The sequence below is a fragment of the Mustela lutreola genome, chromosome 10, assembly GCF_030435805.1.
Source record: "Mustela lutreola isolate mMusLut2 chromosome 10, mMusLut2.pri, whole genome shotgun sequence".
Taxonomy (NCBI): Eukaryota; Metazoa; Chordata; class Mammalia; order Carnivora; family Mustelidae; genus Mustela; species Mustela lutreola.
In genome coordinates, this window is record NC_081299.1 from 41,240,785 (window position 1) to 41,262,169 (window position 21,385).

The window sequence follows — 21,385 nt, forward strand, 5'->3', positions numbered from 1 at the left end:
CTCGATCCCAGGTCCCCAAGACCATGAACCCAGCCAAAGGCAGACACCCAACCCACTGAGCCACCCAGGCAACTCTGCTTCTGACTTGCTAGTTTCAATATTCCCTTTATATTTGGCTTTCAAAAAGTTAACTATACTATGTCTTGTGGATGTCATTAAACTTATTCTTTTCTACAATCTGCTGAGCTTCTTAAATATCCAGCATTCTAAAAAAAATGATTTTGATGAGTTTTGGCAATGTTCTCATTGCTCTTATAAAGGCCAGGCTTTTCAGACAGACTTTTACTTCACCCTTCCTGGTGATGTCAGTTTGCTTTACATTTTAATTTCTGCTCCTATTTTTATCATTTCCTTATACCTTCTTTGGGCATATTTTGCTCAGACTTCCTGAGACTGTCTAGCTCATAAACTTTAAGGCATTCTTCTCTTCTAACATATGCAGTTAGTGGGGCACCTGGTGGCTGTCATTAAGCGGCTGCCTTCAGCTCAGGTCATGACCCCAGGGTCTGGGGATCCAGCCCCTCATCGGGCTCCCTGCTCTGCAGTAAAATCTTAAAAAAAAAAATAATAAATAACATATGCAGTTAAGATTATACATTTCCCTTGAAGTATTACTATACCTACATCTCACAATACTCCATATTTTTATAATTCAATGCCAAATATTTTCTAATTTCAGACATGCTTTCTCCCCCTTTTACCCATTATTTCATACTAGTATATTTAATTTCCCAAAAAAAAGTGGGTGTTGTAGCTATCTTTCTGCTATTGATTCCTAGCTGAATTTTAACAGTGTACTGTGATCAGAAAATGTAATAGGACTCCAGTGTTTTGAAATTTGGACTGAATCTGTGGCTTAAAATATGGTCAAACTTTTTCTTTTTCTTTTTTTTTTTTTTTGTGAGAGAGAGAGAGCACGAGCTAGCACGGGCAGACAGAATGGCAGACAGAGGCAAAGGGAGAAGCAGGCTCCCTGCTGAGCAAAGAGCCCGATGTGGGACTCGATCCCAGGATGCTGGGACCATGACCTGAGCCAAAGGCAGCCGCTTAACCAACTGAGCCACCCAGGCATCCCTGGTCAAACTTTTAAAGCATTCTATTACACCTGGAAAAATTTGTAACCTGGAAACCACAGAAATGGTTGTTATCTCAATTACTGAAAAGGAAATGTTAAATATCCCACAGAGGTTGGCTATTTGTGCATCTGTCCTTATATCTGATTTATTTTGAGGCTATGTTAATTAGATGTGTTCAAATTTAAAACAAATATGTCTCCCTAGTTAAATTTTCAACAACATGAAGTAAGCCTTGAACAACAGTAAATTTTTTTTTGCTTAAGCCTTAAAATACCTATTTTTTCTGATATCAATGTAAGTACTCTAGCCTTCTTTACACTGGTGTATCTATCCGCATGATATATTATTTTATGACCCTCTTACTTTCAACCTTTTTGTATTTTTATGTTTATATCTAAATCTTGAAAACCAGGTTTGAAAATAATGTTTATCTTTTAACTGAATGTTAATTCATATACATTTAACAGTAATTACTGATATATATGGATCTACATCTTCCCCCTTCCCCTTTGTACTATATTCATTGTGTGTTCTGTTTCTGTCTCTCCCATTTTTTCCTCTGAATTCATTATTTAAGAGAAATTTTTTTTATTAACATGAATTTTATTATGAGTGAATCAAATTCAGAAAATAAGGTATTCTAGGACTCTTCAAAACAGTAAAAATGATTTAAAAAAAAAAAGCAAAAATGACAGAGAACTAAAGAGATGTACTACATGCAATGCATGTACCTCGATTGGATCATAGATCAAGACAACTAAAAGAAAAACGGAGGACAATTCAGACTGAATACGCTCTACATATTAGATAATGTAAGGGATGATTAAATTTTCTTAAGGCACTAGTATTGCCGCAGTGCTGGTATTGCAGAAGAATGTCTGTTTCGATGGAGATGCATACTGAAGTATTTAAGGGTGAAGCATCATAAAGCCTGGTCACTTTGAAATTGTTCAGAAAAAGAATATACAGAGTGAGAGATAGAGCAAGTTGACAAGATAAAATGTAGTGTGTATTTGTACTATTCTTTCAACTTAAAGGTTCAAAAAATCATGGAAATAGATCTATTGAGGCATGCCTGCGTGGCTCAGTCATTTAAACAAGTGTCTCCCTTGAGCTCAGGTCATGATCCCAGGGTCCTCAGCAGGGAGCCTGCTTCTCCCTCTCCCTTTCCCTGCTGCTCCCCCTTCTTGTGCTATCTCTCTCTGTCAAATAAGTAAATAAGATCTTAAAAATATATATACAGATATAGATACTATGGATTTGTTAAGTGAAATAGTACATATGGTACAATTCTATTTTATTTTATTTTATTTATTTATTTGACATACAGAGATCACAAATAGGCAGAGAGGCAGGCGGGGGGGGGGGGGGTGAAGCAGGCTCCCTGCTGAGCAGAGACCCCCCCCCCCCATGCATTGAGCCCTGCGCTCAATCCCAGGACCCTGAGATCATGATCTGAGCTGAAGGCAGAGGCTTTAATCCACTAAGCCACCCAGGCGCCCAAATATTCTATTTTTGTAAAAACAAAAACAAAAACAAAAAAAACCCCACACATGTATACATGCAAACACACACAAAGACACACACACATATGCAAAGACATATATTAACTGCTGTAACAAAGGAGCCAAAAATGTCATGACTCAAAGAAGACAGAAGTTTATTTCCTGCTACTATGACAGTCCAAGATAGATGAACCAGGTCAGTAGATATCTCTCCTGACTTTCAGAGACTCCGGATGATAATGACTCTGACATTTTCAACACAAGATTTTCAAAAGTTTTTTCCTTTCCAGCTGAGGTGTAGGGTCAGAGATCATCTTACTTCCACTCACACTTCATTGGCAAGACTTTCCCCAAGTCCATACCTCACTGCAAGGGAGGCTGAAAATATCAAACTGGGCAGCCATGTCCCAGCTTCAACTCTCATCACTTGAAAGAGATTTATTAGAAAGCAGATACTCCATCACAGTCATTAAAAAGGGGTCTAAGCTCATGGACTGCCTCTAGCCTAAGGCAGTTCCTACTCATCCTTTGGATCCCAGAAACACCACTTCTTTCAGAAAGCAAGCCTTCCTTGATTCTCATCTTATTTTGTGAGTTCCCTTAGAACTAAGAATTGGTGCCACCTAACTTATCACTTAATTGTTTTTAAAAAACAATTCCAAACGTTTTCCCTGTACTCGTTTGGAATTTTTACACTCAAATTCTGTTCTTTTATTTTAATTTTTTATATTTTAAAAGATTTATTTGAGAGAGAGAGCGCAAGTGGAGATAGGGGCAGAGGAAGAGAGACAGGGAGAAGCAGAATCCCCACTAAGCACAGAGCCTGATGTGGGGCTTGATCCCAAGACCCTGAGATCCTAACCTAAGCAGAAGTCAGATCCTTAACCAAATGAGACACCCAGGAGCCCCTCAAATTCTGTCCTTTTAGAAGTTACCCTAAAAAATATTCCATGTATCCTTTTAATTTAACAATGTCTAATGTTAATCAAAACCTTACCCCCCAAAATAACTTTTCTTCATTTATATTACTACTTACTGATATACTATTTTTGCTTTAATTCTATGTACCTTTTTAAATTTCATAATTATTGCTTTAAATAATCAACGTTCATTTATATTTACTCATATAAAATGACTTTCATTGTTCTTTTTTTTATCTCTGACCTTCATTTTCCTTCTACCTGAAATAAATTCTTTAGAATTTCCTACTTGGCTGGTGGCAAACTCGACTGTGTGTCTGACGATCTATTTTACAATCATTCTTAAAACATATTTTTGTTTGATGTAGAATTTGTGGTTGGTACTTATTTCCTTTTAGGCTACTGCAGATATCCCACTGTCCTTCACTTTCTACTACTGCTGCTAAATAGTCATCTAGCAATTTAATATTCCTTTGGAGGAATTCTGCCTGTTTATCTGGCAAAGATTTCCTATATTTGGTTTTCTGCAGGATGACTGTTTCTCTATATATGGATTTCTTTTAATGTGCACTTTTGGAATCTGTTAGATTTCTGTAGCATCTGACTTGATGTTCTGAAAAATTTCCAGTGATCAACCCTTCAAATACTATGTCCTCTCCATTTTTCTCTCTCCTCCTTCTAGGACTCCACTCGACATTTCTGCTCTATCTTCTATACCCCTTTTTTCTCCTTTTCTCTGTATTTTCCCCTCTTTATGTTGTATTTTGAATTTCTTTTGGCCTATCTTCCAGTTCACTAATTCTATCTTCATCTGTACCTACTCTTTTCTTAAACCAATCCATTAAGTTTTCAATTTTAATCATCATATCTCAGTTCAAGATGTTTTTATTTTTATTTTCCAAATCTCATAGGTCACATGTTATAGTTTCCTATTACTTGCAACTGTATTCAAACTTGTGCCTTCTTTTTTTAAGATTTATTTTAGAGAGAGCCTGTGAATGTGGGGAGGGGCAGAAGGAGAGAATCCTCAAACAGACTCCCCACTGAGCAGGAAGCCTGATGCAGGGCTCAATCCCAAGACTCTGAGATCACGACCTGAGCTAAAATCAATAGTCAATGCTCAACCAAGCAAGCCACTCAAACACCCCAATGCCTTATTTATTTAAAACAGAAAGTATAATCATTTTTATAATTTGTGTCTACATATTCCAATGCTTAAGATCTCCAATGAATTAAAGGTCTTTCTGTTCTCATTCATGTCTTGTTTTGTGGGTCTCCTTACATTTGACTGAATGGTGATCATTTTACTTGGAAAGCTATTTATATAAGCAATAATATAAGGCCTAGGATAAGGGGTTTTTTGGGTTTTTTGGGGGGGTTTTTTCCCCCCTCTTCTGCAGATTTATTTGAAGTACAATTGACAAAATTATATACTTTTTTCCTTTTTTTTTTTTTTTTTTTTTTTTAAGTAGGCTTCATGCCTAGCATGGAGCCCAATGCAATTCTTAAACTCATGACCCTGAGATCAAGACCTGAGCGGAGACCAAGAATCAGATGCTTAACCAACTGAGCCACCCAGGCATCCCCAAAATTACATATATTTAGAATGTACAGGGTGCCTGTGTGGCTCAGTCCTTAAGCAAATGCCTTTGGCTCAGGTCATGATCCCAGGGTCCTAGGATCAAGCTCCACATCGGGCTCCCTGCTCAGCAGAAAGCCTGCTTCTCCCTCTACCACTACACCTGCTTGTGTTCCCTCTCTTGCTATCTATCTGTCAAATAAATAAATAAAATCTTTAAAAATAAAAAAATGAAATATACAGGAGCACCTGGGTAGCTCAGTCAGTTAAGCATCTGTCTTCAGCTCAGGTCATGATCTCAGGGTCCTGGGATCAAGCCCCATGTCAGGCTCTCTGCTCAGCAAGAAGTCTGCTTCTCCCTCTCCCTCTCAAATAAATAAATAAAATATTTTATGAAAATAAAGTATATAACATGATGTGATATACATATACTTTGTGAAATTATTACCACAATTAACACATCCATCACCTTACTTAATTTCCTCTGTGTGTGTGTGTGTCTATGTGAATGCTGAAGATCTATTCTCTTAGCAAATTTCAAGTGTACATTACAGTATTATCATGGTCAGCACGCATGCTGAACATTGTATCTTCAGAACTTACAACTGAAAGTGTATGCCCTTTGACCAGCATCTTCCCATCTTCCCAATATCTAGCCTCTGGTAACCACCATCCCACTCTGTTTCAATCAATTCGGATTTTTTCTTTCTTTTCCTTTTTTTAAAAAATTTGGTTCCACATGGGTGAGATCATACAGTATTTGTCTTTTTCTGTGTGGTTTATTTCACTTAGTTTAAAGTCCTCTGGGTTCATTCATGTTGTTGCAAATGTAAAGATTTCCTTCTTTCCCATGGCTGCATAATATTCCATTGTCTACATCTATCTATAGATATTTCATATATTCTTCTTCCATTTATGCATCAATGGAAGCATTTTCTTTTTAAAGAATTGTGCTTGCTTCTCTCAGGGATCCAAGAATACTACCAATTCTGGGCTGTGTTAAATCACAATCAAGGCTTGAAGTTCACCAGAAAACTCAGGAATTCTGAAAATAGGCTGTAATTCCTTTGGATGTCTGATCCATTTCCTCGACCTGAGTCCCAGCTTATTATAAGGGTCTCCTGTTAGACATCCCACTTTGTGGACATCCAAGGCTTTGATATTTCTTGCCCTTGGCCTGAGATAATGATAAGGCCAAGTCCAAATATACTGAAATTAGTAAATGCCACCAGGAGAAAAGCAGCTTCCATTCTCACTTACTTACCAGAGTAAAAATTCAGTCATTTCCTCAACTTTTTACTTAAGTGATCCAAGATACTAACAAATAATGTGACTTATGTGAAGGAATTGAATTTTACTGACCAATTATTAAAAAATACTGGCATACTCAATGCATGCTATATGAGTCCTTTGCAAACAAACCAAAGACATTTTATTCCTTAGTAACTGTAGAAGTATAATATTATCATACTTATTATAGTAGATGCAATACTTAATCCTCTACCACTATCATTTGTCATATATGCATGATTTGATATTCTTATTAATTTCTTCTACTAATACTACTAATGTAGTATTCTTATCTGGTAGGTTCTTTTTTTGTAAGTAGAAACAAATATATAATTATCTTTTGATTTCCTAAAGCCATCCTTAAATCAGAAATGTACAGAATGAAGAAATCCATCAAGTTCTTTAACTTTATACCATATTTCATCAAATCTGAGGTGGTCAGAATTTGTTCAACATACCCTTTGCCTAATCTTTTTTCCAATGAAATGGGTTTCTTCCTTATTTTTTTTAAGATTTTATTTATTTATTTGACAGACAGAGATCACAAGAAGGCAGAGAGAGAGAGTGGGAAGCAGGCTCCCTGCCCAGCAGAGAGCTTGATGCGGGGCTTGATCCCAGGATCCTGGGATCATAATCTGAGCTGAGGCAGAGGCTTCAACCCACTGAGCCACCCAGGTGTCCCTTCTTCCTTCTTTATATTTAGATATAACCAAATGGGGGTTTTCTTGGTGGGGAGGGTGGGGGTTGGAGGGGTACTGGTGTGTTTATCTTGGGGGCTACTTTTGTTTTTGTAATAAAATATAAAGTCATAAGAATTCAACCTGACTACTGCTTAAGATTTCTTTACACATACAAAGACCTGTTTGGATTTTGTGAACCTTTGGGAACTAAGAACTCTGAAATGAGCAAACATGCAATCATCCTCAGAATATTCCTGATTTTGTAAGTTCACAGGAACGATAACTTAGTATCATTTGCTCTGCCTTCACTGATTTATTTTGTCCCTATCCTTTTGTTTGTTATTTTGGGATTAAATGTTCACTTACAGAAACACTGAGTATCAAATGTATGTGCTATGAGCATGTTTTTAAGTATTCAATTAAAAACAGCCATAAAATAATTCAATGAACAAGGCAGCAGCCATATTAGAGATTAATGAAGAAAAACCAGAAGGTTATATCCTCTGATAGGATATAAAAGCAATAGGTTATCAAAGCAATAGGGTCAATTTTAATGGGATTTTGACATTGTTTTAGTAAAAAAGTTGATAATTTGGGGGTTCAGGAACACATATTTCATTGAAAATAATGGTATATACTTTCAACTTACAGAATTTTACCCAAAAAATTTTTCAGCATCAAATTAATCTCTTAAGAGACAATTTAAGAAAACTGTGAACTTTTGTCATGTTTTGAGAATTTTCTAGTCATTTATGGTAGTTTTTTCTATAATGAAACACTATGAATTCATTCAACAAATTTATCTGTGTTATCTATCAAATTCTTGATGCTGCAAAGATATCAACAAGAAAAAAATAGACAAAAAACTCTGCCCTCAAAGGCTTACATTATACTGGTCAAATTCAAGATTTCTTTTTTTATATTTCAATCTTTTATTTATGTAGAATTTGGCATGAAATGATTCATTTTTTCTAGTGTAGACTTTGGTCTGCAACTTTCTGATATCAAAACTCTACTAATGCATGGACATAAGCTTTCAAGAAAACAATTTTGCAGTAAGTACAGAAAGCTTTAAAAAAATATGTAACTTGAACACATTATGATACTTCTTATACAACAAAAATAACACCCAATCCCTTAATATTATGTTTTATAAATTATATAATGATGTGTAAAAATGATATACCTTGTTTAAAAATATAAAAGGATTCACCCATATGTGAAACTTAAACAAAACAAAGGGAAGTAAAGGAATAAATCAAATAACGGCTCTTAACTACAGAGAATGGATCGTTACCAGAGGAAAGATGGATAGGAGAATGGGTGAAATAGATTAAGGGGATTAAGAGTGCACTTATCTTGATGAGCACTGAGTAATATATAGAATTGGTGAATCATCATATTGTGCACCTGAAATGAAACTTAACACTGTATGTTAACTATACTGGAATTAAGACTTAAAAATTAAAATATAAAAAATATGAATTTTTAAAAAAAGAAAACAAAAACAAAAACAAAAAAATATGAATAATATGATCCCATAAACATTTAAAGATATAGATGGCTATATACCAAACATTAACCATAGTTATCTTTAAATGATAAAATTAGAAGCAATCATACCCTTTTTTTGCTTCTGTTTTCTGTATATTCTACTAAATTAGAAAAATAACTGCAATAATGAGCCACCACAGATTACATTTATGAAACTCAATACAAAGACCAAGTATTATAGAACAGGAACCAAGGACATTTAATAGTTTGCTCATTTCTCCAAATAAAGTACTATGACAATTCTACAGAGTTAGAGTACTGCTTAGAAAGAAATACCAGAGAACAACATCCACTCTTACCATTTGTAAAATGTCATTAGATAATTAAAATAAATATACATTTTGAGTTAGTTACCTGTCCAGGGCTTCCTTGAAGTATTTTCTCTGGACATCAAATTGAAAGACTGTACGTTCACAGTCAGTTGAAGCATTATCACTACCCCCATGTTTCTTCAGGAAGGCATCAAATCCATTTTCATCTGGGTATTTCAAACTACCCATGAACACCACTAAGTGGAAAGAACATAAAGTCACAGAAGACAAAGAGATAAGACAATGCTTTTATTATCAAGGATAAAAATTCTCAAATGCAAAAAAAAACTGGAAGAAAATATACCAACATGTTAACAACAGTGTGTCTCCATAATACTTTCTTCATTTTATTTGTTTTTGTAATTTTCTATAATGCTCATATATTAGTTTTAGACTAAAAAAAACTAAGCATAAAAAAACTAAGAAATATTTCATTTGTAAAAACATTAAAATGCAAACAACATAAACATGTATGCAGATGGTTATTATAATAACTCCTAAGGAGAGAAGTTTGCCCTCAATTAGCTTAGAAAAAATATATAAATAATTCAAGAAAACAAACGGATTAAAATATCTCTATCTATATAGCATCCATACAGGTTTTATTTAGGTACATTTATAGTTAAACCAAAGATGTTGTTTTGTTGTGATATTAATCAAGTTTTTTTAATTTTCTGTATTTCTAATGCTTTGACATCTTGGGGACTTGCTAACCGGGGGAGAGACAGCCCTTCCCAAAGTTAAAGACTAGATTTCTAGAGACAGGCAATTATCTGCTGATCTGTTGGCCTTAGCATACCTGAACAATAATAAAATCTACTTGTTAAAATATTCTTCTAAGTGGTTTCATCCTAATCCACAAAACTAATATGGTTAAGGAGATTAAATTTAAGTCTTTAGCTATAATATTCATAAATATTTTTTCTTAGCCTTTTACCTTCTTAAACATATCATACTTCTATCAAACCAGTTACTCATCTTTGAAATCAATTCATACAAATCTGGAGGAAAACACACACTCAGGAATGGTATTTTACAAAGATCTTACTGTGTTCCAAAAAGTGTGCCAGCCCGGGCAGGTCATCCGGATCAGCAAAACTCCCAACTCCAACACAAAGAGCCGCTGCAGACTGGAATAAGTAGAACACATACAAATAGTGAGTCAATCCTAAAGAAATAATACTGTCATCACATATTAAGGATTCACTTGGAGACTGATGGTTTCCAACAGAAAGTAATAAAATTCTTTCCCTGAGTATCAGGAGGAGCAGCGAAGTGAAACTCACCAGAACTGTGTCAGTTTCACCCTGCTGCTCCTCCTCTTGCCATCCTGCCAAATGCTGAACAGGTGCAGACCTAAGGGAAAAAGCAGAAACAGAGAGAAAAAAAAAAAAAGGGAAGGGGACTAGCCAGCCTACCAAATATCATTTCTTGCCAGCATTTCAGAGTTCTGAACAAAGTCATATTTCCTTATTTATTAGATTTCGGAAATCTGCATAAGTAATATGTCTAGCAATTAGCAATTAAAGACTCTGTGTTCAGTAACTCAGTTACTAGATGTGAGACTTCTCAATGTTATTCAAAAATTTTCATTTTTATTAAAATGGTAAATACGTGTCAGGAAAACATCTAATAAAGAAAATGAGTAAATGGTTAAAAAAGAAAATCTTTATTAAAAATCTATAGAATTTTAAAGAGGCTTTTTAGTTCTTCATGTCTTCATATACAGAATACATATATCAATAGATATTCCCCCAATACCTTTGGCAAATCAAAGGTTTTTAACAAATTAGATCGTCAAGAGGTATACCACTTAAAAATGATTAGGTACGTCACTTAGAAATGATTAAGTACACCACTTAAAATGATTAGGGCATACCATTATGTCTTTGTAAATTAAAAGACACAAAACAGGAGGGGAAAATAAGTCAATCTGAATCCTTGAGGATAGGAAGCTGAATTATTAACTTCCCCCAATTTTTCAAATATCAATTTTAAAAGGCTAACATATTTGGCATCAAAGAGCATTTTGATAAATGGTTACTCTTTTAGAAAGAGAACTCTTAAGAAATAGCATGTTCCTGGTATGAAGTTTAACCATGTGTCAGATAATGAAAATATGTTTTTAGAAGAACCAAACAGCCTCGTTTGATAATGTAAATCCCATTTTGTAGACAGAGGCACATAAACTCAGTTAAAACATGGGGGAATATCCACTTCTTCGAACCACAGTCTAACCTGTTCTATGATGTTTAATAGATGCCTAACCTGCTTTCAGCTCCAACTACCCCATAAAGATTTCTTGTCTTGACCAGCAGGGCTGAAGACATTTTTGTATAAGTTGACTTAAACCACAGTCTATCAGTCAGCTTTGACCACAGCAAAAACAGGCTCTGCGATTGCTAGAAAAGAAATTCATACTTGAGAATTATCTACCCAAGAAATTCATACTTGAGAAATTCATACTGGAGAACTGACTTAAGAAACCCCTGAACAAATCATTAATTCTGTATATATCATACTTAAATTTTAACCTTTTTAATTTATCAAAACTTTCAGACCAAGAACAACTTCCTTTCAGGATGAGGAAAATGGAGGGGGATGAAAATGATCCTCAGAATAGTAGTTACCTTCTTAATTACGTAAATATTCTCCAAAAACCTCAAAATTATTTCTTTCTACTTCTTTTACTAATTCTCATATTTACCTTAAACAAGGCCCACATTTTTCCAATAAAAATTAAATCATAAAACCAATGCAAAACCCTAAACTACTCTTAAGGCACCTCTTATCTTGCCTATCTAACCTTATTTCCCTTTTGCAGATATTTATACATTCAACGAATATAAACCATTTCCAATGTTACAATCATAGGACCTTTCCTTTCATGAGTGTAACCACTGCATCTGAACAATTTGATTTCATCTTCAAACTACATTAGGTTCCTGCGTTCCTTTCTAAAATGATCCAGAACACTAGCTATTGGTATCTTATGAGGCAATATATCATACTGAGTTTTCAGAAAAGAAAGGCAGCTTTAAGCCATTTTAAATGATCACTATAATCTGATCTTGATGCTCTAGAAAAGGTAAACATTTATAGAGTTTGATCCACCTAAGCAAAATAAAAAGGGGTACCAAAATACTGGATGCACATCTTCATTTGTCAAAGGGGTTCACAACTGTTACGTAAATCTAAGGTATTTTATTACATCTAGACAATAAAACTGGCTGTCAAAACAAGCTTTTAATTTAACCCTAGAGTTTTGCTTATCAGTTGACAGAAGACATAAAGAAGTTCAAAGCATGGAAAAAGTAATTAATAGATACATACAGAAACTTTCAGACAGGAAATATTCAGTTATGAAGTTATCACATCATCAGTTTTAGAGCTAAAATGGACATTAAAAATTATGTATATAATCTAGGGACACCTGGCTGGCTCAGTCAGTAGACCATGCAACTCTTGTTCTCATGATCAAGTAATTTCAAGCCCCACATTGGGTAGAGAGACTACTTAAAAAAAAAAAAAAAAAACTTAAAAAATTATGTAAATAATCTAATTTTTTTGTTTTAGAAATGAGAAAATGAAAAGGCATAAAACCATCCAGATAGAGACAGAGCCAGAATTAGAACTCAGGTTTCTTGACTGTGGATTTCTTTCTACTCTGTGACTTTTATGATTTATTTCTTCCTTTCTTTTATTGCTCTATTTGGAATTATGAGGTCTATTTTAAATTAAGTTAATGTATCAGTTCTGGATTTATTCATAAAGACCTTAATATAGAGTATCAATTATTTCTTTTCAGTATTTTCATTTTTATTCCTCAAGTTTTCCAACTAAAACCACTTGTCCTATCATGTTACCCCAAAACAGGCATCATTCATAATATATATAGCAAGGGGCAAATAGATTCTTAAAAACGTGATCCAATTCCCCCCAACAACTTAGTGTAATAACTGGTACAACCTTCTTTAAGAAAGTAATTTTTCCAGGAAGACTGACTATCCATAAATGGATTTATTCATAAAATATCTACTACCTGTATTCTCACATCTTTATATCTCTGAGGGCTGACCACCTTATAGTATGTTTGACATCTAGATTTTAGTCTTAATAATATGAATTTTATTTCATTTGTATATTGACTATGTCATGTTGAATGTATTATTGATAGTCAAGAAACTAGTTTTAACAAACATTTGCTGATCAATTCCACTGTAATGTCTCCAAAAAAATATTATCCTCTAATATAGATGCTCCCTACTATAAAATGGAGGCATTCGTCAAAAGATGTCCAGAGAGGGGAAATTCTCCTTATCAAGCCCTATTGCTATATTTATTTATTGTTATTACACTTAGCCCTTAAACAACACAGGTTTGAACTGCTCAGGCAGTTCAACTTGGATGTTTTTTAATACATACAACATTGTAAATGTATTTTCTTTTACTTATGATTTTCTTCATAATGTTTTCTTTTCTCTAGCTCACTTTATTATAAGAATACAGTATATAATACATATAACATATAATACATATAACATACAAAATAATCGGAGTGCCTAGGTGGCTCAATGTTATGCATCTGCCTTCAGCTCAGGTCATGATCCTAGGGTCCTGAGATGGAGCCCCATATTGGGGTCCCTGCTCAGTGGAGAGCCTGCTTCTCCCTCCCCCTCTGCTCCCCTGCCCTGTTCATGCTATCTGTCCCATACTCTGTCTCAAATAAATAAATAAAATATTTTTTTTAAAAAATATGTGTGAATCAACTATCTATCAGCAAGTCTTCCAGGGAACAGTAAGCTATTAGTAGTAAATTTTAGGGGAAATCAAAGGTTATGCAAGGATTTTCAACTGCACAGGAGGTTGGTACCCCTAAACCCCACATCGTTCAACAGTCAACTATATGTATTACATGAAGCTCAACTGACCATTTTTATTTCAATTCCTCCAAATTACTTGGTGCTTTCCCATAAAAAGAGATAAAAATACATGAAAATACTAAGCAGAAATTACCCATGAGGACTCTCAGAACAGGCCCAGGTGAGAATTCTATACTACCTTGTTCTTTTCTTTTTCCAGTCTCTCCAAAGGTTATATACTCTCTTACCCCTTTACTCCATGCGAAGAATAATACAAATCCTCAAATATTACGAGTGATTACTTCTGAGAGTTATGATTATGAGTGATTTTTATGTTTTTTAAAATTTTCCATCCATTTCTATAGTAAGTTTTTATACTCTTATAATCAGAGCAAAATGTTTTTTAAATATTATTTTCATACAAAATAGATCTTTACTGAAGATCAAAAAATGAATATACACTTACTTTTTGACATTAAGAAATAAAACATGAGTTTAGGAATTATCCCAAAGAATTCCCAAATTAAAAAAAGACATAATTATAGACATGATTCACACCTGTTTCTCAGTGGTTTTCTTTCTGGCTTCTGCCCTCTCTTCTAATTCTTCTAATTCATTATCCTCAGTATCAAGATCATCATCATCATGTTCATCGTCATCATCAAACTCCTCTTCATCATCAAAACCCTCTTCATCATCTTCTATTTCAGCTCCAGAATCCTCATCATCGTCGTCGTCATCATCATCATCATCGTCATCGTCTTCCTCTTCTTCCTCCTCCTCTTCTTCTTCTTCATCATCTGTTGCATCTCCTGTTTTACCTTCCATATTACTTAGGTCTGAAATCAAAAGTGCCTGCAAGCCATTCCGCAATTTGATGTATCTAAAGAAAGAAAAAAAAAATCACAAAACATTTTGAGTCAGCTACTCTTCTTTTTTTTTATTAAAAGATTTTATTTATTTATTTGACAGAGAGAGATCACAAGTAGGCAGAGAGGCAGGTAGAGAGAGAGGAGGGGGGAAGCAGGCTCCCTGCTGAGCAGAGAGCCCAATGTGGGGCTCGATCTCAGGACCCTGAGATCATGACCTGAGCCGAAGGCAGAGGCTTTAACCCACTGAGCCACCCAGGCGCCCCGAGTCAGCTACTCTTTACACACACCAACACAAATGATCATCTTAGCAGAATAAAAAAAAAAGTACAAAGGCAAGGGAAGCAAGGGCAAAAATGAACTATTGGGATTTCATCAAGATCAAAAGCTTTTGCACAGCAAAGGAAACAGTTAACAAAACCAAAAGACAACTGACAGAATGGAAGAAGATATTTGCAAACAACATATCAGATAAAGGGCTAGTGTCCAAAATTTATAAAGAACTTAGCAAACTCAACACCCAAAGAACAAATTAATCCAATCAAGAAATGGGCAGAAGATATGAACAGACATTTCTGCAAAGAAGACATCCAGATGGCCAACACACACACATGAAAAAGTGCTCCACATCACTCGGCATCAGGGAAATACAAATCAAAACCAAAATGAGCTATCACCTCACACCAGTCAGAATGGCTAAAATTAACAAGTCAGGAAATGACAGATGCTGGCGAGGATGCGGAGAAAGGGGAATCCTCCTACACTGTTGGTGGGAATGCAAGCTGGTGCAACCACTCTGGAAAACAGCATGGAGGTTCCTCAAAATGTTGAAAATAGAACTACCCTATGACCCAGCAATTGCACTACTGGGCATTTACCCTAAAGATACAAACGTAGTGATCCGAAGGGGGACATGCACCCGAATGTTTATAGCAGCAATGTCTACAATAGCCAAACTATGGAAAGAACTTAGATGTCCATCAACAGATGAATGGATAAAGAAGATGTGGTATATATACACAATGGAATACTATGCAGTCATCAAAAGAAATGAAATCTTGCCATTTGCGATGACGTGGATGGAACTAGAGGGTATCATGCTTAGCGAAATAAGTCAATCAGAGAAAGACAACTATCATATGATCTCCCTGATATGAGGAAGTAGAGATGCAACATGGGGGGTTAAGGGGGTAGGAGAAGAATGAATGAAACAAGATGGGATTGGAGGGAGACAAACCATAAATGACTCTTAATCTCAAAACAAACTGAGGGTTGCTGGTGGGAGGGGGGGTTGTAGAAGGGGGGTGGGGTTATGGACATCGGGGAGGGTATGTGCTATGGTGAGTGTTGTGAAGTGTGTAAACCTAGCAATTCACAGACCTGTACCCCTGGGGATAAAAATATATTATATGTTTACTAAAAATAAAAATAAAATAAATAAAAATTTTAAAAACCCAGCAGGCAATTAAAAAAAAAAGTACATATACATACACACACCCTCAACACTATGTTTACATTAATAAAACTAGCTGTTTCTTCACAGGGGAAACCTCAAAAGCTAATCAGTTTCTGAGTAACTAAATAGAAAAGAGACACTTGACTGTCTTTTTGATTTTGAACTATGAAAATACATTTACCTATTCAAAAACCAAATTTTAGAACTTAAACAGATAACAAGCCCACAACTCAGCCTCCCTTACTATTTCTTTAATTTATAAGTACTTTACAAATATTTTATCATTCCAGAAGACTCAACCTAACAGAAGCATATCACTCAATACACAGAGCAGCCAGGTCAGCTTAAATATTAAAGCAAAATTTCATATATTTAAACTCTGTTCCTTCCCTTTGGTACAATGTATTTGATATTTTATACCAGCTTCCAGAACTCCTTTAAGGACTTAAAAAAAAGTGACTAAAAAAAAAAAAAAAAAAAAAGTGACTACATCTTAAAGAAAACTAAATCCCACGGACTAGTAGCCTAGCAGGAAAATGACTATCATTCACTGTCTAGTAAAATATGATTCAATTAAGCCAGTACAATCCAGAATGATAGAGCTAAACATGGAATGTTAGAATGAAGGAAGCAATACAGAAAGCCCTTAAAGCAAGGTACATTTAACTTGAGATGAAACTTTCATCAAGATGAAAAAAGTTTGGAAATGACCTACTTAGGTCATTTGTAGTTCATAATGAACTACAGCTCAGTGAGTTGTTCTTTTTTTTCTCTTCCCTTTCATTTACAACTAATTGGACTTCCATAGCTGAAAAAAACTGCATCTGCACAGCAAACCAGGAAGCCTGAGACATCCATTCATGTAACTCAAAGTGGGTAGAATGGGCCATGGAGAAGCTGTGGGAGCCAGTGTCAGCATGTCCAGCAAAAGAACAGCACAACGTTTCTGGCAGAAGTAGAGAGTCAAGGTGGTGGGTGGAGGTATGCCAGACGGCAAATTCTGGAGCTGGAGGGACTCACTGCACTGAGGAGTAACAGCAACGACTGCAGGGAAGGAAAGGAAAGGGGAAGTAGGCAAACAACCAGAACTGAAAGAGAATGTCTCCTGTTGTGGGTCCTGGGTTTAGGCAAAGAGACCGCCCACAGACTCCTGGAGGATTCTCCTACCAGGCTGTGGGGATATCCAAAGCCTCAAATGCTAAGTATATACTTCCTTCCTTCCTTCTACCCTTCCTTCCTTTCATCCTTCCTCCCTCCCTCCCTCCCTTCTCTTCAAATTATCTCTGGTGTACTCTAGTACCACCTTCTGGAAAACAAAAAGAAGGCTCCTAATTTACCAGCCTGTTAAACTGTTAAAATCAAAGTAAACAAAACCTTGCCTAAATAAGGTGTTTGCTACTTAAATGCTGCAGAAGAAGCACTTTCCAACAAACACCATCAAAAAGCATTTTATCACAAAAAGGAAATGACAATTTTCTAGCAACTGAACCCAAAGGCATAGAATATTGCAATCTATTTGATAAAGAATTCAAAATATAAAGAAATTCAACAAGCTACAAAAAACTCAGGCAATACAATGATCTCAGAAAGAAAATGAATGAACATAAGGAGTATTTTACCAAAGAGAGTGAAATTCTAAAAAATAAAACTAAAAATTCCAGAGCCAAATAAATCAATAAATCAGGTATGAGAATGCACTAGAAACTGAGCTGGAATGCACTAGAAACTGAGTTGGAAGACAGAATTAACAAGCTGGAAGATAGGAATCTAGAAATGATTCTGGTGGAAAAGAAGAGAACTAAGATTTTTTTTAAAAGAAGAAACCCAGTGGAAACTATTAAACTTCATTAGAAAAGCCAACATAAGAATAATGGATATTCCAGAAAAAGAGGAGAGAATGTAGGTAGCAATGAGTTTATTTAACAAAATAATAGATGACAACTTCCCAAACCTGGAAAAGGAACTGGATATACAAGTCCACAAAGTCAAAAGAACACCTTATTATCACAATACAAAAAGACCTTCTCTAAAACACATTATATTAAATCTGTTGAGGGGCACCTGGCTGGCTCAGTCAATACAGAACACATGACACTTGATCTCAGGGTTGTGAGATTAAGCCCCATGTTTGGTGTATCAGTTATTTAAAAAAATAAAAACTTTTTTGGGTGCCTGGGTGGCTCAGTTGGTTGAGCAACTGCTCAGGTCATGATCCTGGAGTCCTGGCATCTCTGCCCGGATAGGGCTCCCCGCTGGGGAGGGGCTGCTTCTCCCTCTGACCTTCCCTTTCATGCTCACTCACTCTCATTCTCTCTCTCTCTCAAATAAATAAATAAATAAAATCTTTTTAAGATAAAAATAAAAAATAAAATCTTTATTAAAAATATCTTTAAAGGGGTATGCCTGGGTGGCTCAGTGGGTCAAAGTGCCTCTGCCTTTGGCTCAGGTCATGATCCCAGGGTCCTGGAATCGAGCCCCACATCAGGGTCTCTGCTCCGCGGGGAGCCGGCTTCCTCCTCTCTCTCTGCCTACTTGTGATCTCTTGTATTTCTGTCAAATAAATAAAATCTTTAAAAAAAATTTTTTTTTAAATAGTAAAACTGTTGAAAGTCAAAAATGAAAAAAACTTAAAGAGACATTCTCTTTCAGTTCTGGTTGTTTGCCTACTTCCCTTTCCTTTGTTATAATGTAGCTATGGGAAAAGAAAGACAACCTACAAAGGAACCCACATTTGGCTATCAGCAGAAAATCTATAGACCAGGAGAGAATGGAATGACATATTCAAAATGTTGAAAGATAAAAACTGTCAGCCGAGAATACTTTGCTGAAGTTATCCTCTAGATATGAAAGAGAAAAGGCTTTCCCAGACAAAAAGCTAAGGCAGTTTATCACCACGAGACCCACTAGACCTGCCTTAAATGTCCAAAGGACCTCTTCAAGCTGACAAAAAGACATAAGTACACTAAATCATAACTAAAGGTGATATGAAGAATTAAAAAACTACAATTCTTTCTTAGAATATGTTAAATTCTTAATTATAACATAAAAATTAAAGGAAAAGAGCATTAAAAATAACTACAGCTATTACAACTAAGTAAAAAAAAATTACAGCATATATCAAAAATACAAAAAGGGGAACAGTAAAATGATGGAACCTTTAGAGACAAATGAAGATATACTGGTACCAGAAGAAAAAGGACTATTTTTATCTATGAAATATTTTTTTCTTTCCTAATTAAGTTTTTATTGGTTGTTCTGAAGACAGATATTTCAATTTGTACAATTCTTAACATATGTAACAGAAATCTAAAAACTCATGTAGTTGTGATTCTTTTCCAAGAGTTATTCCTGTGACCTGCCAGCTTAAAATCTGGAAGCTAATTTTCCTTAACAGTATATCAAGTACCAATTTCTTCACATGTTGATACACTGTTATATTGTTAAGTCCCATTAATTCACAATTTAATATCATATACACTACATACTCAAATTTTCAATCTTGCACAGCATATTAACAAAGTTACTAGAAAAACTGAATTACCAAAACCAAGATGTTACAGAGTACACAAAATTCTTACAGGGAAAGCTAAGATCAAGACTTAGAAAACAATTCTACCAAAAACAGGGGGATGAGAAGTAATTTAAAACGTTCAAGACATACTAAGTGCACAAGCATAATTTCATCAGACAAAATGAACTTCAAAATAGTCATTATATAATGATAAAGGTGTCAGTTCATTAAGAAGATATAACAATCATAATTATATATGCTCCCAACATATTTTGTTGCCCAACATTTTGTTGCTCAAGCAAAAAAATATATTGTTGTGCCCGAGTTTAATGTCCAAGAGACCACCAAGAAGCCAAGCACCAATGCAATCACACGAGGGTTTATTCGACAAGCTTAAGCTTGGGCCCAAGTATACCGGACACAGCAGAGTAGGGACTTGGACCCCGAGCTTAGTTAAGGCAGGGGTATTTATGGGTTCCTGTTACTAAAGCAGGGTGGGAGTCTCTGGAACCAAAGCAGGGTGGGGCTTCCTGGAACTAAAGCAAAGTAGGGGGAAATTCAGCCCTTGGGCACAGGGGTCTGAGATGGCTGTACTTACGCTAAGGCTAAACCTGAGGTGGGATGGCCTTGATTTTCTCGGCCTCCACATTTCCCGGTGAACAATTTTGACCCTTAAATCTTTAAGGTTGTTGAAGGTAGAAGGTCTCATCTTCTATAACTTCTTCCTGCTGAGTAGGAGCGCAGAGTTGTCCCTACCTACTCAGGTCAATACTGATCAGTTGGGGAATGTATAGGGGAGTTATGAAAGACAGAGGCAGCTGAGCCAGGGGTTTAAATCAATCATTAAAGGAGAGAGGGACTGTTTAAAGTGCTAACCTAAGTAGGTCAGAATCCAAGAAATATTTTGTGATAATCTGGTACATCAAGATGGCTGCACTTATGTCAGGGCTAGATACGAGATTGGTACAGCCTTGTTTTTCTTGGCCTCCACAGTATCAGACAAATAACAACAAATCTTAAGGGGAAATTAGACAATACAATAATTATAGGAGAGGGGCGCCTGGGTGGCTCAGTGGGTTAAAGCCTCTACCTTCAGTTCAGGTCATGATCCCAGGGTCCTGCGAGCCAGCCCCGCATTGGGCTCTCTGCTCAACGGGGAGCCTGCTTCCTCCTCTCTCTCTCTCTGCCTGCCTCTCTGCCTACTTGTAATCTCTATCAAATAAATAAAATATTTTAAAAAATAATTATAGAATTCAATACCCCATTATCAACAATGAGTAGTTCGTCCAGACGGAAAATCACAGGAAATATTGGAATTGAACCACACTTAAGAACAAATGTATTAGGGTGCCTGGGTGACTGGATCAGTTAAGCGTCTGCCTCCAGCTCTAGTCATGATCCCAGGGTCCTGGGATGGAGCCCTGTGTTGGGCTCCTGCTTGGCAGGCAGCCCTCTCCCTGCCACTCTTCCTGCTTGTGCTTTCCCTCTCTCTCTCTGACACATACATAAATAAAATCTTAAAAAAAAAAATAACAAATGATACAGAATATTCCATCAAAATATAGTCCATTCCAGCAAAATATAGTCTTCTCAAGTGCACACAGAACATTTTCCAGGATAGGTTATATGATAGGCTACAAAACAAATCTTACCAAATTTGAGACTGAAATCATACCAAGTATCTTCTCTGACCACAATGGTATGAAACTAGGCATTGACAACAAAAGGAAAGTGAGAAGATCTACAAATATGAGGAAACTAAAAAAGACATA

At 35.7% G+C, this 21,385-nt stretch overlaps 1 protein-coding gene across 3 annotated transcripts in view; it reads right to left on the reverse strand.

Moving 5' to 3' along the window:
• NRDC (nardilysin convertase) overlaps positions 1-21,385 on the reverse strand; it is a 106,178-nt gene that overhangs the window by 58,006 nt on the left and 26,787 nt on the right. For 2 of the 3 annotated variants that reach the window (XR_009345098.1, XM_059136133.1), the window contains exons 2-6: positions 14,336-14,660; positions 11,184-11,317; positions 10,202-10,271; positions 9,964-10,045; positions 8,959-9,112 (exon numbers count right to left, since the gene is read on the reverse strand). Coding sequence is in view for 2 of the 3 variants with exons in the window: in XM_059136133.1 (XP_058992116.1) it covers positions 8,959-9,112; positions 9,964-10,045; positions 10,202-10,271; positions 11,184-11,317; positions 14,336-14,660 (765 nt within the window). In the remaining variant the exon portion in view is untranslated. The remainder of the gene's footprint in view (positions 1-8,958; positions 9,113-9,963; positions 10,046-10,201; positions 10,272-11,183; positions 11,318-14,335; positions 14,661-21,385) is intronic. The other variant, XM_059136134.1, reaches the window with a different exon arrangement.